This window comes from Nycticebus coucang, chromosome 5 (genome assembly GCF_027406575.1).
Source record: "Nycticebus coucang isolate mNycCou1 chromosome 5, mNycCou1.pri, whole genome shotgun sequence".
Classification (NCBI taxonomy): Eukaryota; Metazoa; Chordata; class Mammalia; order Primates; family Lorisidae; genus Nycticebus; species Nycticebus coucang.
Window position 1 is genome coordinate 43921408 of NC_069784.1, and position 21248 is coordinate 43942655.

At 38.7% G+C, this 21248-nt stretch overlaps 1 protein-coding gene across 3 annotated transcripts in view; it reads left to right on the forward strand.

Moving 5' to 3' along the window:
* MAGI3 (membrane associated guanylate kinase, WW and PDZ domain containing 3) overlaps positions 1 to 21248 on the forward strand; it is a 287932-nt gene that overhangs the window by 187505 nt on the left and 79179 nt on the right. For all 3 annotated transcript variants that reach the window (XM_053590926.1, XM_053590927.1, XM_053590924.1), the window contains exons 3-6: positions 3818 to 3937; positions 5267 to 5476; positions 9918 to 10092; positions 12819 to 12898. In XM_053590926.1, the coding sequence (XP_053446901.1) occupies positions 3818 to 3937; positions 5267 to 5476; positions 9918 to 10092; positions 12819 to 12898 (585 nt within the window). The remainder of the gene's footprint in view (positions 1 to 3817; positions 3938 to 5266; positions 5477 to 9917; positions 10093 to 12818; positions 12899 to 21248) is intronic.

The window sequence follows — 21248 nt, forward strand, 5'->3', positions numbered from 1 at the left end:
GAGCTAAAAGCTGCTCCATACAATGTAGTTTTGGTCAATACACATACTGATGGCCATAAAGTTCTTGTGCCAAAATTGCACATGAACTTTAATGGCCGCCCTGTATATGAAAAACACAAAAACTTGCAAATGAAAAAGTGTATTATATTGTGCTAAGGAAAAAAAGGAAGTTAAGTTTTCTAGATTTTGTTTCTTCTTTGCTATAAAACAGACAAAGAAATGCTCATTTTTAGAAAAAGTTGGGGTAAAATGAGGGGGAAATTCAGTATTATCTTTGTTGCATAGAGTACTGGCTTCATCATTATTTTCTCAGATCATTACTGTTAATAAATTATCATCTTTGTGGATTTCTTCCATAAAGTAATGAATATAATAGAATATGCAACTGAACAGTAGGAGCAATTGAGTTGGCCATGAATTAATTCACAATTTATAGTAATTTAACTTATAATAATAACAGCATGTTGGCAGGTACTGTGCTAATTGCCTTTGTTTAGATTTTCACTTCATTTGATAGCTTGGTATATTATTGAGAACCTACTGTGATCTTTGCACTGTGCCAAGACCTGTGGCTATTACTCTGAATCAAATAGACATGGTTTCTGCGTATTGGGGTACCCTAGATGAGAATCAGGGAATATTCTCTGAAAGGAGCTTGCTAAGACAAGCCTGAGGCTAAGTAGGAGTTAGCGGAGTTAAGAATGAGAAAGCAAGTAAGATGTCCTCTAAGAAAAGAACAGCCTTGGAGGTGAGTGAATGAAAGGAACATTAAACGAATCAAAAAAAATTTATCTGGCTAAAGCATAGAATGTAAAGGGGATAAGGCAAGGAAGCTGAAAGGTAGCCAGGTGCCAGCTTGCAAAGGACATTATAAAATTTGGTGTAATAGAGTCTAGATTTTATAGCAAGGATCATGGGTATCCATTTTTGGCTTTTGTTGGGGGGGGTTTGCTCAGACTGTCACTTTAGAAAAGTCACTGGATGCAAATTGAATTGTGGGGGTAGAGGGTGTGATGGGGAACCAACGACTCAAGTCATTGATAATGAAATGGAATAGATGACTGTGGGGCTGAGAAGTGTTTGGAAATGTGTAGGAGGTGTGTTTGGTGACTGGATGTAAAGGGAGCCCCTGCAGGTGACTGACTTTCGTGTTTCTGACTTGGAGTGCCAGCACTGAATCGGGACCTACGCAGAGGAAAGGGCATGGGAAGACCTCCTTGCCCGAGACTTACTGCTGTATCCCAGACTTCCCAGCTGAAAAATCGGGACCTCTTTTTGAATCTATAGTATTCATAATGACATTTCTAATATCAGTTCATAAAAGTGATTGATTCTTATTTAGTAAAATTCAAGCAAATGTAGCAATGTTCACATAAACCAAATTTTGAGCTGAAAGAAAGATTTTATTTTTGCATAAATTCCTTAATATATAGAAATTCAGGTGCTGGGAGAACTGGATAACCACATATAAAAGGCTAAAACTGGACCCACACATTTCACCACTTAACAAAAATTGACTGAAGATGGATAGAAGATTTAAATCTCAGACACGAAATGATAAAAATCTTAGAAGAAAGTATGGGAAAAACTCTTGATGATGTTGGACTGCTAAAAGATTTTATGACAAAGACTTCAGCCATCACAACAACAAAAATTAATAAATGGGACTTAATTAAGCTGAAAAGCTTCTGTACAGCTAAGGACACCAACTAGTACAGCAAAAAGACGACCTTCAGAATGGGAAAAGATATTTGCAGGGTATGAATCTGACAAAGGGTTGATAACTAGAATCTACAGAGAGTTCAAATTAATCAACAAAAAAAGAGACAACAATCCCATCTACCACTGGGCAAGAGATATGAACAGAACCTTCTCTGATAAAGACAGATGAATGGCTAACAGACAATTGAAAAAGTCATCATTGTCCCTGATTGTCAGAAATGCAAATCAAAACCACCCTGACATATCATCTAACCGCAGTGAGAATAACTCACCTTACAAAGTCTCAAAGCTGCAAATGCTATTGTGGATATGGAGAGAAGAAAACACTTTTACGGTTGGTGAGACTGCAAACTAATACAACTTTCTTGGAAGGAAGTATAGAGAATCCTCAAAGAATTCAAATTAGACTTCCCACTTGATCCTGCAATCCCATTACTAGGCATCTACTCAGAAGAAAAAAAGTCTTGTTATCATAAGGACATTTGTACTAGACTGTTTATTGCAGCTCAGTTTATAATAACCAAAATGTGGAACAACCTAAATCCCCACCAACCCAGGAATGGATTAACAAGCTGTGATATATGTATACCACGGCATACTATTCAGCCATTAGAAAAGATGGAGACTTTACATCTTTTGTATTAACCTGGGTGGAAGTGGAACACATTCTTCTTAGTAAAGCATCACAAGAATGGTGAAGCAAGAATCCAATTACTCTAATATAAAGCCCGTAGACGATCTCATACATACCCACATAAGAGAAAAACTCAAATCAGGTCAAGGTCGGGATGGGGTACAAGGGGAGGAAGAGGAGATGAGGGGCTCACTGTGTAAAGCACACCTCTTGGGGGCAGGACACAATTATAAGAGGGACTTTACCTGCAAATGCTAACATCGTAACCTAATTCTTTGTATCCTCAATAAACCTAAAACAAACTCTCTCTCTCGTATAAAGCATAGTATATATATATACTTTTAATAGTACATATACTATTATATACTCTTGTATATAATAGTCTTGTATATATATATATAGAGAGAGAGAGAGAGAGAAATTTAGTAATCTGTTGCTATGGTCAGTTTTATAAAACAATTTATTTGCTGGTTAATTTTTTTGAAATTACTTGAAGATAATGGCTAAGAAGCAATACACGAACACTCATCTTAAGCCTTTTACTCATTTGTATAAAATAACCTCACAATCAGTGTTTGTCCAAGTTTTTAAAATAAACTTTTTTTTTTTGAGACAGAGTCTCATTTTGTGGCCCTGGGTAGAGTGCTATGGCGTCACAGCTCACAGCAAACTCCAACTCTTGGGCTTGAGCGATTTTCTTGCCTCAGCCTCCCGAGTAGCGGGGACTACAGGCACCCGCCACAATGCCTGGCTGTTTTTTGGTTGCAGTTGTCATTGTTGTTTAGCAGGCCCAAGCCGGGCTCAAACCTGCAAACCTTGGTGTATGTGGCTGGCACCCTACTCACTGAGATACAGGCACCAAGCCTAAAATAAACTTTATTAAAAGAACTTTTAAAAATTGTGTCTCTACTTTTTCTTGTCTTTCATGATGCTAGGAAGTAGAACGTTAGTTTACATTTATGCCAGAGAAGAAAAAAAATATGGGTAACCACTTCAAAATGAAGTATGTCTTTCACAATATATGCATATACGCTGTACATCAAAACATCGTGTACACTACAGATATAAGTCATTTTTACTTGTCAATTATGCCTTATTAAGGTTGGGGTGGGGGAAAGTTTGACATTGTGGGTTTTTTCCTCTCCTTCTTGCTACTAAGTAATGATAATTGACATTTAAGAAGAATCAGTTTTTGTGTCTTAGGAAATTAACCCTCCTTTGATACTAAAATTATTTTAGAGTTTTTGAGTTTTGAATTTCATGGTTATCTGAAGATTTTATTAAAGTATTTTCACCTAATAATGTTGTTGCCTGAAATATCCTGATCCTCATTCTAACAGTTACAATATGTTCAACACTCTGTGTCACCCATGTGTTCTCCATAGACTGAATATTCTGTTACTCCGAATGTTTTGTAGGTTTAAAAGCACTTTACAATGTACTTTTTTTCTTTTTCTTTAGGCACTACAAGGGCCCCCAGGGAAGGGGAGGTACCAGGAGTGGACTATAACTTCATTTCTGTTGAACAGTTCAAAGCCCTGGAAGAGAGTGGAGCACTGTTAGAAAGTGGGACATATGATGGTATGTCCCTCAAACTTGCCACCACCACCACCACCACTCAGAAAACAACCTGGATAACTGGAATTACTTAAGAGGAAATTCCATCAGTAAAATACCACTTTGGAGGAAAAATAACAAAAACAGAATAATTAGTTTTCATCTCCTATCTGTGAACTGTATACCCAGTGTACCCAAATCGGTCTCATTTGTTCCACTTTCTTGGTCCAGTCCACCCTGCCCGTGGCTACCATGCTGGTCTTCCCCTCATGATGCTCCTCTCCTATGCAGAACCTTCAGTGATTTCCTTTGACCTGCTAAATTTGACCTAACTGCCTTTCTTTCTTTAACATTAGCATAATGATTGATATAAGGTCAAAACTAGTAGGAGCCACACACAGTTAGTACAGCCAGACCTGTTGATGGCTTCCCCGCTGTATCTGAAGCTTGATTGGGAATTGCATGGCAAATGGAGAAGAGACTCAGTTGTTTCATTCTGCAACATTTATTTTTTCTGTAAAAATTACTGATTCTCAAGAGAAAATTAAAGTATTCTTTGCTTTCCTGAGAATAAACCAATACTGAATTATGTTTCTAAGGTCCCTATTCAATGAGTTTTCAGATAAAATGATATCATTGGAAAGCTCAGAAAAACTTTGTAAAATTACCTTACATCCTACATTTCTCAGTTTAACCTTTGCCTGTGTGCTTCCTCATTTTACCAGAATCGTTCATTATTTTGCACATTAGAATAAAATTATTTGAGTTAGCTTTATTCTCCTTTACTCCCACCTTTTATGCCACTTATTCTTACATGAGAGCATCAATGCTTTCAATTCACACATTAGCCCCTAATTCAGAACCCATGTAAAGCAAGCCTTGTAGGTATAAATAATATACACAGGGTCAGACAATTAAGTTTCCAGACTCATCCTAGAAAAAGTGCTACATACGTCATTGCAGAATATCACTGTGGTCACCAGATGGCCAAGGGGAGCATTTTGAAGGTGACTGTAGTGATATTCAGTAGTGAGGTATGTAGCACTTTTTCTAGGACAAGTTCACCAACTTAATTGTCTGACCTCATATAACGCAAACTTCCTCACCTTCCTGGCCTTAATATAAATAGTGTTAAAATGCTACATAATGAATGGTGAAGGGCACTTGTGAAATTAATTCTTTCCCCTATGTCTTCCCCCCACTCTCCCAAGGAGTGCTTTGGCTTTCTTTTGGCCAATAGTAGATCCTAAAAAACTTCATTGTAAGAACTTGGAGAGAGACACATAGTGGGTCAGATTGCTCTGACTCTCAGTTCAGCATCAGTACTTTCAGCTGCTGTTTTGTTCACTTCAGGAAACTTCTATGGAACTCCCAAGCCTCCAGCAGAACCCAGCCCTTTTCAGCCAGATCCTGTTGATCAGGTCCTCTTCGATAATGAGTTTGACACAGAATCCCAAAGAAAACGAACTACATCTGTCAGCAAGATGGAGAGAATGGACAGCTCTCTTCCTGAAGAGGAAGAAGATGAGGACAAGGAAGCTATGAACGGCAGTGGAAACACAGGTTTGCAAATACATGAACTCCTCCTCACTGATGGATTGTGCTATGACATTGAGTTGGACGTAGTAAAACCTTTTACAAAGCATGTGGAGAGCAAGTGACTGGATTCTCATTTTATTGAAAAGGTGGTATGTGGAGCAGAGTGTATCTTGGTACCATACTGTAAGCGAAAGTGAGTTGTCCGATTTTGATAAATTAAGAATAAGCTATCATTAGTGAGAAAATATATGCGATTATCTTGCTGCCTTAAATATTTGCGATTCACCTCCAGTGTTGGAATATGAGAATCTTACTGACCTAAGTCCTGCTTTACATAATGTAAGCAAAATATAGCTGTTTTCACTGAAAGAAAATTTTCAAATATGACTCCCATATTTTCCATTAAATACAAAACCAACAGAAATTTAGTGGCAAAGATTCTGCTCCTTTTGAGTACCCCTAAATAGCATGGTGATTGCTTAGGAGGTTCTTACGCTTATAACTGAGTGTGTAACTAGGAAGCCATGGAATCACACCTGCACTTGTTTCAGTGGTATTTATTGTAATAATTTTATTCAAAACACTACAACATATGCTTCCTACAGGCTGGAATTTCGCTTGTTTTGTTCACCGTTGTATCCCTTGCCCCCCCAAACAGTGCCTGGCACACAGTAAGAACTAAAGTTCCAACATCTGCAGAACCCGTGTCCTTATCAGTTTCCCAGAGTACCTTGATCTTTTCCTTCATCAGTTGTTAAAATTGCTATGTATATTATATTTATTGTGTTAATGCATTCTGTTTTTCTCTCTCCCTCCAAAGTGTAAATTCTCTTTTATACATCTCTTTTATGCCATGTGGTATAGTTATACCACATAGTATGTTTAATGTTAAATTAATTGCCCCAATGTAATTAGTTGTAACGACCGAAAACAGGTTTAAAAAGATTTAGGTGAATTCATCTCTAATCCAGGGTTTAGTAGGGAAACCATCGTAGCTCTGGAGCCTTTTAATGTTGATATCAGCTTTGCTATTCTACAAAATTAGTTCTATTAACGTTTTAAAATACCAAACACCAGGATTAGAGACCATGAATCTGTTCCAGTATGAGAATTAATATGGTCTTGATTTGAGGGAAAAGAAAATGTTCTTTTTTACTTCCTAATGCAGAGCCTGTCATTGACCACTGCAGTTCCCTTCGAGTAAAACCTGTCCAGAATCTCCATAGTTTATGCTTGTCATGTAAACCTGTTGTTAAACCAAATGTTACATACTCTTGGATGTGAATATTTAAAGGGAGTATGTCCAAGAGTCTGTAGGAGGCCATCTGTATACTACCTCCTTGTATAGATACCAGAGGACACTAACATTGAATTATATTTTTCTTTGCAAGGGAAATAGTCAGAATATTTAAATGAAAAATAACAAAACACCTGACTAAAAGCCCTTTGTCTTTTCTGAATAAAGGTGAAATTGAGGTTGTTAACATATCACTCAAAGTTAGCACAATGTACTTTGTGTATTGCTTTTTAGGGACTAGAACCCCTGCCTTGAAAGATCAAAAAATTGTTGGAGAGTGGGAGTGGGAAAGGGTATGTGGAGGTTTATTTGTACATACTATTACATATATTATTTTATATCTTGCTTAAGAATTAACCACCCAAAATGCTAATATGACCACATTGGATGACCTATGTCATGTAATAATGCTAAAAAAATTTTTTGAAGAGGTGATGTTATATAAAATAACACCCAAATCATTGGCTATTAGGCAAACTCCTTTACCCAGTCACTTGGAACTACATTCAGGAAAGTGTTATATCTCATACTCTTGTTCTTGCTTTTCTTCAACATATGTATTTCCCAAGAGTGTAACTCCCTTTCAGATTGAAAACACTGGGTGCTTTTTAATTTCATTGTTCAACATATAAAACAAATCTTACGTTTCATTCATTTATTTATTCAACAAATATTTATTGAGCACCTCCTGGCTACCAAGTGCCAGCCATTGTTCCAAATGCTGGGAATAAAGCAGTGAACAAAACAGATTAAAAAAAAAACCCTGCTGAGACAGAACTGGCCAACATACATGAGTAACATCTGTAGCATGTTAGACGGTGCTGAAGGAAAAGTAAAGCAGAGGAGAAGGTGGCTAAGAAATAGTGGCAATCAAAGTTTGCGGTTGTAGATAGGGTGGCAGAAAAGACTTGAACGAGGTGAATCAACTCAAAATATCTAGGGGAAGGGCAAACTCTAAGTACAGATGCCCTGATGTGGGAATATACCTGGAACATTCAGACAACAGCAAGGAAACCCCTGTGGTTGGATAGAATGTGAACAATGGATTATATGTAGTTGCAGCAGCGTGGAAGAAGGAACGGAATAGACGAGTAACCAGTGAGGCGAGTCAGATGCTGATGGGAGCTAGAGGTGGGAGGAGTGCATGTTATATAGATCTTATAGGTTCTTGGGAAAATGTTGGGTTTTATTCTGAAATGAGAAATGCTTACAGGGCTTTAAGTCAAAGAGGAACAGGATACAACAGGTTTTAATAGGCCCATTCTGGCTGCTGTGTTGAGAGCCAGCAGTAGGAGGTCAGGAACATAAACAGGGATACCAGATGGGAGGTTATTAAGGGGTGTGCAAATCAGAAAGCAGTCAACTGTGTCAGAACCCCTGGTAGCTCAAATAGATGGGACCTGAGAACTGGTGATTAGATGTAGCAGTGTGGAGGTTATTGGTGACCTTGATGAGAACAGTGTAGTGACAGGAGTTCAGAAGCCCTGTTGGAGCCAGGTCCAGCGAGAATTGGAAGAGTGGAAGTGGAGTAGCGAGTATAAACTCTTTCAAGGTATGTTTTGGTATGAAGAGGCGAGAAATGGTATGATTGCCCGGGGGGTGAAGGAGAGGATTATCTTCTTTTTAAAGCATGGAGAAATTACGTTCTTATGTGGATGGAAATGATCTAATAGATAAGGAAGATTGGTGATGCAGGAAAGAGAGTGAAAGAATTGCTGTAAGCAAGACAGGATGGGACATAATTTATAATTGGAGGGTTCACGTTAGCTAGGAGTACAGACAGTTCCTTCTTAGTAACAGATGGTGGAGTAAATGGGCACAGTTGCTGTGTAGATGTGATGGTGGGAGTTTATGGAAGTTCTCTTCTGCTTGCTTCTGTTTTCTTAGTAAAATAGGAAACAAGGTCATCAAATAAGATTAGGAATAAGGGAGAAATAATGATGGTTTAAGTAGAAGGAAGGTATGAAATAGTTATCCAGGAGGGTGTCAGAGCGAACAGACTAAAGAAATGTGTTGATTGTCACGCATCACGAAATGCCCACTTGAGGTTGGTGATCATGAACGTAGAGTGAACTGGTTAGGCTCGCCCGCGTTCAGCTGCACGTGCTGACGTGGAGTAGGCAGAGAGTCGGAGCTAAGTGGAGTGCGGTTTAGCCAGGCAAGTATGATGGAGTTAGGTTGGAGCAAAGGAATCAGGAGTGTATAAGGGAAGGAGTGATTATAGTGGTAGATCATGGGATGTGAGTTGGGTTAGCAGGGCTAAGGGGACATGAGTGGAGGGTGAGGAATAGTGAAAGGTAGGATTTGGTTGGATAAAAGATAGTTGAGGTTGAAGTACTGTATGTTAGGATATGTGAGGAGATCTAAGGTCTCTCCTCAGATTCTCTGATTTTGAGGCATTGCCTTTAGTATTGAGTTGTTGTATGATGAGCATCTTTTAAGTTCTAGGAGTAAGTTTTAGTTGCTACAAACAAGTTTACAGTACATGAATCATGAATTCCTTAGACACTAACCCACATTTTAGTGTTCTTACCTACATTATGGACTTTGGGACTCTAAAAGGATTTTAATATCAGCAACCAGAGAATTACATTTAACAACAGCTGCTCTACTGAGTGTAACTTTTAAAAGTGACTATTATTTAGAGACCTGTGTTTAATGCGTACAAAGCAGTGAAGAGCATGAACCACTTAGAGTCAAATCCTGGCTTTGCTGTTTACTGACGGTGTAACCTTGACCAAGAAGGTTGACTTAACCTTCTCTGTGCCTTCGTTTTTTCAATCTGTAAAACAAGGATAGTAATAATAGATACTCACAAGGTTGCTGTGAGAATTATGACTTAATGTATGTAAAGCACTTAAAATAGAGCCTGACGCATAAAGAACTGTAAGTGCTGCTGCGGAGGCTGCTGCGATGAGGATTTATACTGAATCGATTCCAGTGTTGTTTTTTGCTTCTTTCCCAGATTAGCATCAGAGGTGCCATATAGGGTTAATGTCACTGAGTAAGTAAACATTGAAGATAGGTATTCGCTATTTTCAAATGTATAGCAAAAGGTGGATTTAATAGACAAGGAAATTTGCAATATTTATATATCTGGCATTTTGTTAGAAATGAAAAGTGTAACTTTACCTACTTTTCGCACTTTTCTCTTTTGAATGACGGCAGAAAACAGAGAGAGGCATTCTGAGTCATCTGACTGGATGAAGACTGTTCCAAGTTACAACCAAACCAACAGCTCCATGGACTTTAGAAATTATATGATGAGAGATGAGACTCTGGAGCCGCTGCCCAAAAACTGGGAAATGGCCTACACTGACACAGGGATGATCTACTTCATCGAGTAAGCAAACGTCCGTGTCTCTCCTAGCGTGCCCTCATGTGAGCAGTGCTGACATGTCTTTAAATCTCCTTTTGGACATGTACCGTTTCACAAGACTCTTGTTTATTTTTTTTCTTTAAAAATATTTTTCATACAAGTGACAGTTGATTCTTAGTCTGATTTATCTCCCTGGATGACATTTCATTTTTATTTGACTCGGATAAGGAATGGTGCATTTGACCTCTGCTTTTATAAAATCAAGAGGATTAAAGGCAGGTTTATCATAAATGATAAAAAAATATAAGGACTAAATAGTGTCTTCCTTATCTTTTTCTTTTTTTTCCCCTGACTTTTGGGTAGATTGTCTAATTTATTGAGCATTTCAAGGATTATCATCGTAGGTGGGGTTATATTATTATCTGAGCTAATATTTCCAGTCATACACTTGAGATTTGATATAGTCAGGCAATATAGTTAAATAATATAGGGGAAAAAAATCACTGGTACAATATAAGTACACAGGAAACAAAATTATTTTTATGGATAAGCACTATTAATATAATATTTTCAGGGGTATCCAACCTGTACCCTGTGGGCCACCTGCAAACTAATGAAATATAATAGTTAAATAACAGTGAAAATATTGAAGGCTGGGCTTTATACTCAAACCACATATACTCAGAAATGAACGAGGGCTGGGGTACTGGTGGCTGTTTTCTTGCTTTGTCCCAGTTACATGTCCTTCCCATGGAGGGAGCATCTTGATACATCAAGTAGGATTCTGGTGTTTAAAAGACATAGATTTTTGTGTGCATGCTATTCTTTTTATCACATAGGGTATGTTATTGATTATATTTTATATTTATGTAAACTTTAATGACCAGGATTATACAAAACAGGCACAACCAGCTATACTCTACTTTATGGAAAACTTAAGGGATTTTTCAAGGGTAATTTAGACTTTTGACTTTTATTCTAACTCTAGAATTAAGCACTTTAGTAAGGTGTATAGTTAGTAGAAGTGGCTAAAATCTCTTTAGAAGTAGATTGTAAGATATTGAATCTGATAATACTTCACCCTGCAAATGGGATAAATGTGGGGGGAGGTAGAATTAATAAAAGAAATCTCTAAAGCTAATGTTATTTAAATGGATTAAAGACCTGAGCATAAAACACAAAACTATAAAACTCCTAGAAGAAAACATATGGGAAAATCTTCATGATGTTGGATTTGGCAAGGGCTTCTTAAATATGACTCTAGAAGCATAGGCAACAAAAGCAAAAATAGACAAATAGGACTACAACAAACTTTAGGAAATCTGCCCAGCAAAGGAAACAATCAAGACAGTGATAAGGCAGCCTACAGAATAGGAAAAAATATTGTAAACCGTATATCTGTAACTGTATATAAGATATATAGAACAGTGATTTTCAACCAGTGTGCCAAGGATCTTAGGTGTGCCTTGAAAATTTTTAAAGATTAAATTATTTTCGAAAGAATTTCAAGGCACAGTAAGTATATTTTTCTTTGTACTTTTTTGTATCAACATAATTTAAGTGTGCCCCAGAAGTTTAACTATAGGTTCAAGTGTGCGGTAAGATAAAAAAGGTTGAAAAATGAAAAACACTGATCTAGAATATAGTTGTGTATCTGCTGACAGATGAAGATGTTTTGTTTGTGATAGCTAATGTGGTTGATATGTGCTGTTGTTGCTGTTAAAAAATGGACCTGTGAGAAAAGACTATAGGTCTATAGGCACAAGTTACTCTGTTTTAAGAATAGCCCCTGTGGGCATTTCTTTTCTTTGGAAAGGATGGGGTAAAATCCTAGAGAATGGCCTACATCTGTTAATTTAGCAATAAAAGTTTGAATCATTAAAACCAAAGTTAAGTTTTTCTCAAGTAGCCCCTTTGAGTTGAGTTTAGCAAGGTAGTTCGATGTTTGTTTCTGTTTTGCTCAACAGACTATGAGGCATTCTCCTAGGCCTCTTTGAGTCCTGATCCCTTTCATTTTGCTAAAATTGGTTTAACTGGTTTTCGTGTAGGGACATTTATCACTGACAGAATGGGCAGCACAGACTTTGTAGAAACAATCTCAGGTTTTCCTACATAGATTACCTGTTACGTAGCATACAGAACACTCCATGCCAATGAAAACTTAAGTTTTGTAAAGTGAAGATTAACTGTACTCATTTTTACTTGCATATTATAGAAACAGCCATTTTAAAATGTTTCATTTTAGTTTATTCTATTTTACTTTAAAGAGTTCCTTTGAGGACAAGGGACTCTGTTTGATTTTGTCTTTATATTCCAGCCCCCAGTACAACACCTGTAGATTATAGGCAGTCAAGAAATACAGTATTTTTGAAGGAAGGGAAGAATATAGCCAGCAAGCAAGGACGGTTTTTAATGCAACTTTTTCAGCTAGATAATGCATGTGGCTGTGTGCCCAGCTTTTGAAACATTTTCAACTCCTTAAGTAAGTATCTATTATTCTGCACTTGGCATGTTTAAGCCTTCTTTAAAGTCTTTACTCTCGAATTAGAGCCTCTAGCATTCCCTTTCTTTTTCAGCAGTTTTGAAGTAACAGAGGGCAATCATATTAACAAATCAGAGGCATACAATGGAGCCTGTTGGAGATTAATGTTCAAACTTCATATATCTTTTAGTTGCTTTTAATCTTTACTGTGGAAATACTTTTCTACCTCTCTATTTCACTCTTTCTAATTGAAATCTTTATTTTGCAGCCACAACACCAAGACAACCACCTGGTTGGATCCTCGTCTCTGTAAGAAAGCCAAAGCCCCTGAAGACTGTGCAGATGGAGGTAGATCAGAAGCCTTTGTATCATGTTACTCTCTTCACCCCTTCTTGCTCTTCTTGCTTAGACAGTGGGTTTTCCAAAGCCCTAAACAACACAGTGTTCAGAAGCACAGTGTTCATGAGCCGTGGGCGGGTGTCACAGCCAGCTGACCATGGTGATTACATCATTACGTCTGATTTCATCACAGACTTCGTTTCTCTCTTTCTAAGGATACATAATTCTTTTATTTAAAAAAAATCCATAAAACTATATTTGCCCTGTTTTTATATGAGTTCTGAAGATAAACTTTTAAAATTCTAAATGAATATTCAATAAATTAGGCACATTCTGAACTACAAAGCGGCCTTATGTTTGTTAAGCTTTAAAAATATATTTCGTTTAGGGTGGCACCTGTGGCTCAAAGGAGTAGGGCGCCAGCCCCATATGCCGGAGGTGGCAGGTTCAAACCCAGCCCCGGCCAAAATATGTGTGTGTATATATATATATATATGTATGTATATATTTCGTTTAGGGCGGCACCTGTGGCTCGGTGGGTAATGCACCAGCCCCATACACCAAGGGTAGTGGGTTCAAACCTGACTCCGGCCAAACTGCAACAAAAAAAAATAGGGCATTGTGGCATTGTGGCGGGCACCTATAGCCCCAGCTATTCAGGAGGCTGAGACAAGAGAATTGCCTAAGTCCAGGAGTTGGAGGTTGCTGGCCCTCTACCGAGGGTGATAAAGTGAGGCTCTGTCTCTTAAAAAAAAAAAAAAAATATATATATATATATATATAGCCATTCATCTGTCTTCTTTCGAGAAGGTTCTATTCATGTCTCTTGCCCATTGATATATCGGATTGTTGGCTTTTTTCATGTGGATTAATTTGAGTTCTCTATAGATCCTAGTTATCAAGCTTTTGTCTGATTCAAAATATGCAAATATCCTTTCCCATTGTGTAGGTTGTCTCTTTGCTTTGGTTGTTGTCTCCTTAGCTGTACAGAAGCTTTTCAGTTTAATGAAGTCCCATTTGTTTATTTTTGTTGTTGCAATTGCCATGGCAGTCTTCTTCATGAAGTCTTTCCCCAGGCCAATAATTTCCAGTGTTTTTCCTATGCTTTCTTGGAGGATTTTTATTGTTTCATGCCTCAAATTTAAGTCCTTTATCCATCTTGAATCAATTTTTGTGAGTGGGGAAAGGTGTGGGTCCAGTTTCAGTCTTTTACATGTAGAAATCCAATTCGCCCAACACCATTTATTGAATAGGGAGTCTTTGCCCCAAGGTATGTTCTTGTTTGGTTTATCAAAGATTAGGTGGTTCTAAGATGTTAGTTTCATTTCTTGGTTTTCTATTCAATTCCAAGTGTCTATGTCTCTGTTTTTGTGCCAGTACCTCCCATTTGATCCTGCAATCCCATTACTGTGCATCTACCAGAAGGACAAAAATCCTTTTACCATAAGGACACTTGTACTAGACTGTTTATTGCAGCTCAATTTACAATCACCAAAATGTGGAAACAGCCTAAATTCTGACCAACCCGGGAATGGATTAACAAGCTGTGGTATATGTATACCATGGAATACTATTCAGCTATTAAAAAAAATGGAGACTTGGGTGGCGCCTGTGACTTAGTGAGTAGGGCGCCGTCCCTAATGCTGAGGGTGGCGAGTTCAAACCCAGTCCCGGCCAAACTGCAACAAAAAAATAGCTGGGCGTTGTGGCGGGCGCCTGTAGTCCCAGCTGCTTGGGAGGCTGAGGCAAGAGAATCGCTTAAGCCCAAGAATTAGAGGTTCCTGAGAGCCGTGTGACGCCACGGCACTCTACCCGAGGGCGGTACAGTGAGACTCTGTCTCTACAAAAAAAAAAAAAAAAGGAGACTTGAGAGGAGAGCAGGATGGCGGCCGAGTAACAGCCTTCTTGCATCTGGGCACCGTGAGTCCGGGGAGATAGGACTCCAGGCATCTCTGGCTGGTGGGATCTGCCTATCATCACCCCTGTGAGGACACAGAGAGTCAGTGAGAGACTTCTGGACCCCAAGAGTAGGACTAAAACAGTGGAAAACCGGCAAGTGTTCGCTTGTGTTCAATCCGTCTAAACCCGCCTGCAACTGTAAGTTCAGTAGCAGCGAAGCTGCAAACTGGAAAGGCCTTACCTGTGAACTGTTTTTGTGTCTTTGGACTTGGCACTCAGTTGAACTGCCTTGGGGAGAGCCTGAGCAGGAGTGCGGAGAACTTTGGCTGTTGTCTAGGGCCCCAGTCTGAGCCGCTGAGCCAGATGGAGCTAATAGTGTTTGGCTGTGGGTCACAGGGAGCCATTGTGAGCAATCTGCCCCTGGAAACTCTGCCCTCAGGATCGCAGAGCTAGAATTGGGTGGGAGCTGGTAACCCAGCGACCGAGTAGCCTAAGGGTGGGGTCTGAGCCGCCTTGCAGCCCTAACCCTCAGGGGCAGAGTGAGACCAGTTTTGGCACACTGGGTAAGTGGATAGCCACTTCAGCAGTGATTCCAGCGACAAGCACTTTAGTGGGAAAGCTTCTGCTCAGCAGGTTTACAAGTTCAAAGTGCCTTTTAAGTGGACTAAAGAGAGATTTAGGGTGTCTACCTGCTGGGGTTTGAGAAATCAGCAGCCTCCAGTCTTATCAGAACTGTGATTAACATCTCATACCCCAGAAGACCACGTGTTGCCCAGACAACATTCAACAACATATACATACTGCTTTGTTTTTGGTTGTGTTTTGTATTTTCTGTTTTTTTTTTTTGTTGTTTGTTTGTTTTTTTGGTTTGGTTGTTTTTTTGTTTATTTTGATGTTGTTAATGTTGTTTTGTTTTTTAATTTCAACCTTTTCCGTACAGATCTTTTTTCTTTCTCAATTTTTCTAGTTTAATTATAATTTCCCATTGCTGCCTTTTTCAATAACTAGAACTTCATTTTTGCTAGTGTTTCTACCGCTATTATTTGGTTTTTCACCCAATTTTATCCCGTAAAGTTTTCTGTTTGCTTGTTTTGGTTTGATGTATAGCATTTTTGTCTTTCCTCTCTACTTGGTGGAGGTGGGGTACTGTGGCTGATCAGGTTAGCAAAGAGCTGCTGACCTCAAGGGACCCACCCAACTGGGCACCCCCAGAAGGTGGTTTTCTTTAAAGGTTGTGTCAAAGTACCGTACTGTATACCTATATTGCTCTGTCTCCCTCTTTCTGTGCCTCTCTTCTTTTTGTCAATATTCCTTTTACCCACCCCCTCTCCTTTCTCTATTTTTTCTTTCTTTTCACTCCGTCCTCCTTTCTTTCTTCCCTTTCTTGCTCTTCAACCTTCTCACCCTTCTGGTCCTGTACCAAAAGGACTCATCTAACCCTTAGTCCACAGGCACGAGAACTTAAAGAGCAAGAGGAAGTGAAAGGAAAATTAGGGCAAGGAAACAGATAAAAGAAATCACTCATGAGGAAGAATCAGCAGAAAACTCCAGGCGACATGAAGAACCAGTCCAGAACAACCCCGCCAAGGGACCATGAGGTAGCTCCTGCAGAGGATTCCACCTATAAAGAAATGTTAGGAATGACAGAAAGGGAATTTAGAATACACATGTTGAAAACAATGAAAGAAATGATGGAAACAATGAAGGAAACTGCTAATAAAGTGGAAAATAACCAAAAGGAAATTCAAAAACAGAATCAAATAAGAGATGAACAACATGAAGAATATAAAAAGGATATAGCAGAGCTGAAGGAACTGAAACAGTCAATTAGGGAACTTAAAGATGCAATGGAAAGTATCAGCAACAGGTTAGACCATGCAGAAGAAAGAATTTCAGAGGTAGAAGACAAAGTTCTTGAGATAACTCAGATAGTAAAAGACGCAGAAAAGAAGACAGAGAAAGCAGAACGTTCACTGTCAGAATTATGGGACTCTATGAAGCTTTCTAACATACGAGTTATAGGCATCCCAGAAGGGGAAGAAGAATGCCCCAGAGGAATGGAAGCCATACTAGAGAATATTATAAAAGAAAATTTCCCAAATATCACCAAAGATTCTGACACACTGCTTTCAGAGGGATATCGGACCCCAGGTCGCCTCAACTCTAACCCAGCTTCTCCAAGACACATTGTGATGAACCAGTCCAAAGTCAAGACAAAAGAAAAGATTCTGCAAGCTGCCAGGAGTAAGCGCCAGTTGACCTACAGGGGAAAATCCATCAGAGTGACCGCAGACTTCTCTAATGAAACTTTCCAAGCAAGAAGACAATGGTCATCTACCTTTAATCTACTTAAACAGAACAATTTCCAGCCCAGAATTCTGTACCCTGCTAAGCTAAGCTTCAAAATTGACGGAGAAATCAAATCATTTACGGATATACAAACATTGAGGAAATTCACCCCAACAAGACCAGCTCTACAGGAAATACTTCAACCTGTTCTGCACACTGACCACCACAATGGATCAGCAGCAAAGTAAGAACTCAGAAATTAAAGGACAGAACCTAACCTCCACACTGATGCAAAAGATAAAACTAAGCAATGGACTCTCACAAAATAAGACGAATAGAATACTACCACACTTATCAATTATCTCAATAAATGTTAATGGCTTGAATTCCCCACTGAAGAGACATAGATTGGCTGACTGGATTAAAAAACACAAGCCATCCATTTGCTGTCTGCAAGAAACACACCTGGCTTCAAAAGACAAATTAAAACTCTGAGTCAAGGGTTGGAAGACAATTTTTCAGGCAAATGGCATTCAGAAGAAAAGAGGAGCTGCAATCTTATTTTCAGATTCATGTGGATTTAAAGCAACTAAAGTCAAAAAAGACAAAGATGGTCACTTTATATTGGTCAAGGGAAAAATACAACAAGAAGACATTTCAATTCTAAATATTTATGCACCCAATTTAAATGCATAAAATCTGATTCTTGAAACAGACCTTACTCAGTCTGAGCAATATGATATCTGATAATACCATAATAACAGTGGACTTTAACACTCCTCTTACAGAGCTGGACAGATCCTCTAAACAGAAATTAAACAAAGATATAAGAGATTTAAATGAGACCCTAGAACAACTGTACTTGATAGACACATATAGAACACTCCATCCCAAAATAAAGAACATACATTGTTCTCATCACCCCATGGAACATTCTCCAGAATTGATCATATCCTGGGACACAAAACAAATATCAACAGAATCAAAAGAATTGAAATTTTACCTTGTATCTTCTCAGACCATAAGGCACTAAAGGTGGAACTCAACTCTAACAAAACGCTTGACCCCACCCAAAGGCATGGAAATTAAACAATCTTCTGTTGAATAACAGATGGGTGCAGGAAGAAAAAAAACAGCAAATCATTAACTTCCTTGAGCATAACAACAATGAAGACACAAGCTACCAAAACCTGTGGGATACTGCAAAAGCAGTTTTGAGAGGAAAATTCATCGCTTTAGATGCCTACATTCAAAAAACAGAAAGAGAGCGCATCAACAATCTCACAAGCCATTTTATGGAATTGGAAAAAGAAGAACAATCTAAGCCTAAACTCAGTAGAAGAAAAGAAATATCCAAAATCAAATCAGAGATCAATGAAACTGAAAACAAAAGAATCATTCAGAAAATTAATGAAATAAGGAGTTGGTTTTTTGAAAAAATAAATAAAATAGGTAAACCATTGGCCAGACTAACGAGAAATAGGAAAGTAAAATCTCTAGTAACCTCAATCAGAAATGATAAAGGGGAAATAACAACTGATCCCACAGAGATACAAGAGATCATCTCTGAATACTACCAGAAACTCTATGCCCAGAAATTTGACAATGTGAAGGAAATGGATCAATATTTGGAATCACACCCTCTCCCTAGACTCAGCCAGGAAAAAATAGAGCTCCTGAACAGACCAATTTCAAGCACTGAGATCAAAGAAACAATAAAAAATCTTCCAACCAAAAAATGCCCTGGTCCAGATGGCTTCACACCAGAATTCTCTCAAACCTTCAAGGAAGAGCTTATTCCTGTACTGCAGAAATTATTCCAAAAAATTGAGGAAGAAGGAATCCTCCCCAACACATTCTATGAAGCAAACATCACCCTGATACCAAAACCAGGAAAAGACCCAAACAAAAAGGAGAATTTCAGACCAATCTCACTCATGAATATAGATGCAAAAATTCTCAACAAAATCCTAGCCCATAGATTACAGGTTATCATCAAAAAAGTCATTCATCATGATCAAGTAGGCTTCATCTCAGGGATGCAAGGCTGGTTTAACATACGCAAGTCCATAAACGTTATCCACCATATTAACAGAGGCAAAACTAAAGATCACATGATCCTCTCAATAGATGCAGAAAAAGCATTTGATAAAATCCAGCATCTTTTTCTAATTAGAACACTGAAGAGTATAGGCATAGGTGGCACATTTCTAAAACTGATTGAAACTATCTATGACAAACCCACAGCTAATATTTTACTGAATGGAGTAAAACTGGAAGCTTTTCCTCTTAGAACTGGAACCAGACAAGGTTGTCCTCTGTCACCTTTACTATTCAACATAGTGCTGGAAGTTGTAGCCAATACAATTAGGCAAGACAAGGAAATAAAGGGAATCCAAATGGGAGCAGAGGAGGTCAAACTCTCCCTCTTTGCTGACAACATGATCTTATACTTAGAGAACCCCAAAGACTCAACCACAAGACTCCTAGAATGACGGGGGCAGTGCCTGTGCCTCAGTGAGTAGGGCGCCGGCCCCATATGCCGAGGGTGGTGGGTTCGAGCCCAGCCCCGGCCAAACTGCAACCAAAAAATAGCTGGGCGTTGTGGCAGGCGCCTGTAGTCCCAGCTGCTTGGGAGACGGAGGCAAGAGAATCGCGTAGGCCCAAGAGTTGGAGGTTGCTGTGAGCCATGTGACGCCACGGCACTCTACCCGAGGGCGGTACAGTGAGACTCTGTCTCTACAAAAAAAAAAAATACAGTAATGTTTCAGGATATAAAATCAATGTCCACAAGTCAGTAGCCTTTGTATACACCAATAACAGTCAAGATGAGAAGCTAATTAAGGACACAACTCCCTTCACCATAGTCTCAAAGAAAATGAAATACCTGGGAATATACCTAACGAAGGAGGTGAAGGACCTCTATAAAGAAAACTATGATCCTCAGAAAGGAAATAGCAGAGGATATTAACAAATGGAAGAACATACCATGCTCATGGACGGGAAGAATCAAAATTGTTAAAATGTCTATACTTCCCAAAGCAATCTACCTATTCAATGCCATTCCTATCAAAATACCAACATCGTACTTTCAAGATTTGGAAAAAATGATTCTGCGTTTTGTATGGAACCGGAAAATACCCCGTATACCTAAGGCAGTTCTCTGTAACAAAAATAAAGCTGGGGGCATCAACATACCAGATTTTAGTCTGTACTACAAAGCCATAGTGCTCAAGACAGCATGGTACTGGCACAAAAACAGAGACATAGACACTTGGAATCGAATGGAAAACCAAGAAATGAAACTAACATCTTACAACCACCTAATCTTTGATAAACCAAACAAGAACATACCTTGGGGGAAAGACTCCCTATTCAATAAATGGTGTTGGGAGAACTGGATGTCTACATGTAAAAGACTGAAAGTGGACCCACACCTTTCCCCACTCACAAAAATTGATTCCAGATGGATGAAGGATTTAAATTTAAGGCATGAAACAATAAAATTCCTCCAAGAAAGCATAGGAAAAACACTGGAAGATATTGGCCTGGGGAAAGACTTCATGAAGAAGACTGCCATGGCAATTGCAACAACAACAAAAATAAACAAATGGGACTTCATTAAACTGAAAAGTTTCTGTACAGCTAAGGAGACAATAACCAAAGCAAAGAGACAACCTACACAATGGGAAAGGATATTTGCATATTTTCAATCAGACAAAAGCTTGATAACTAGGATCTATAGAGAACTCAAATTAATCCACATGAAAAAAGCCAACAATCCCATATATCAATGGACCAGAGACATGAATAGAACTTTCTCTAAAGATGACAGACGAATGGCTAACAAACACATGAAAAAATGTTCATCATGTCTATATATTAGAGAAATGCAAATCAAAACAACCCTGAGATATCATCTAACCCCAGTGAGAATGGCCCACATCTCAAAATCTCAAAACTGCAGATGCTGGCGTGGATGTGGAGAGAAGGGTACACTTTTACACTGCTGGTGGGACTGCAAACTAGTACAACCTTTTTGGAAGGAAGTATGGAGAAACCTCAAAGCACTCAACCTAGACCTCCCATTTGATCCTGCAATCCCATTACTGGGCATCTACGCAGAAGGAAAAAAATCCTTTTATCATAAGGACACTTGTACTAGACTGTT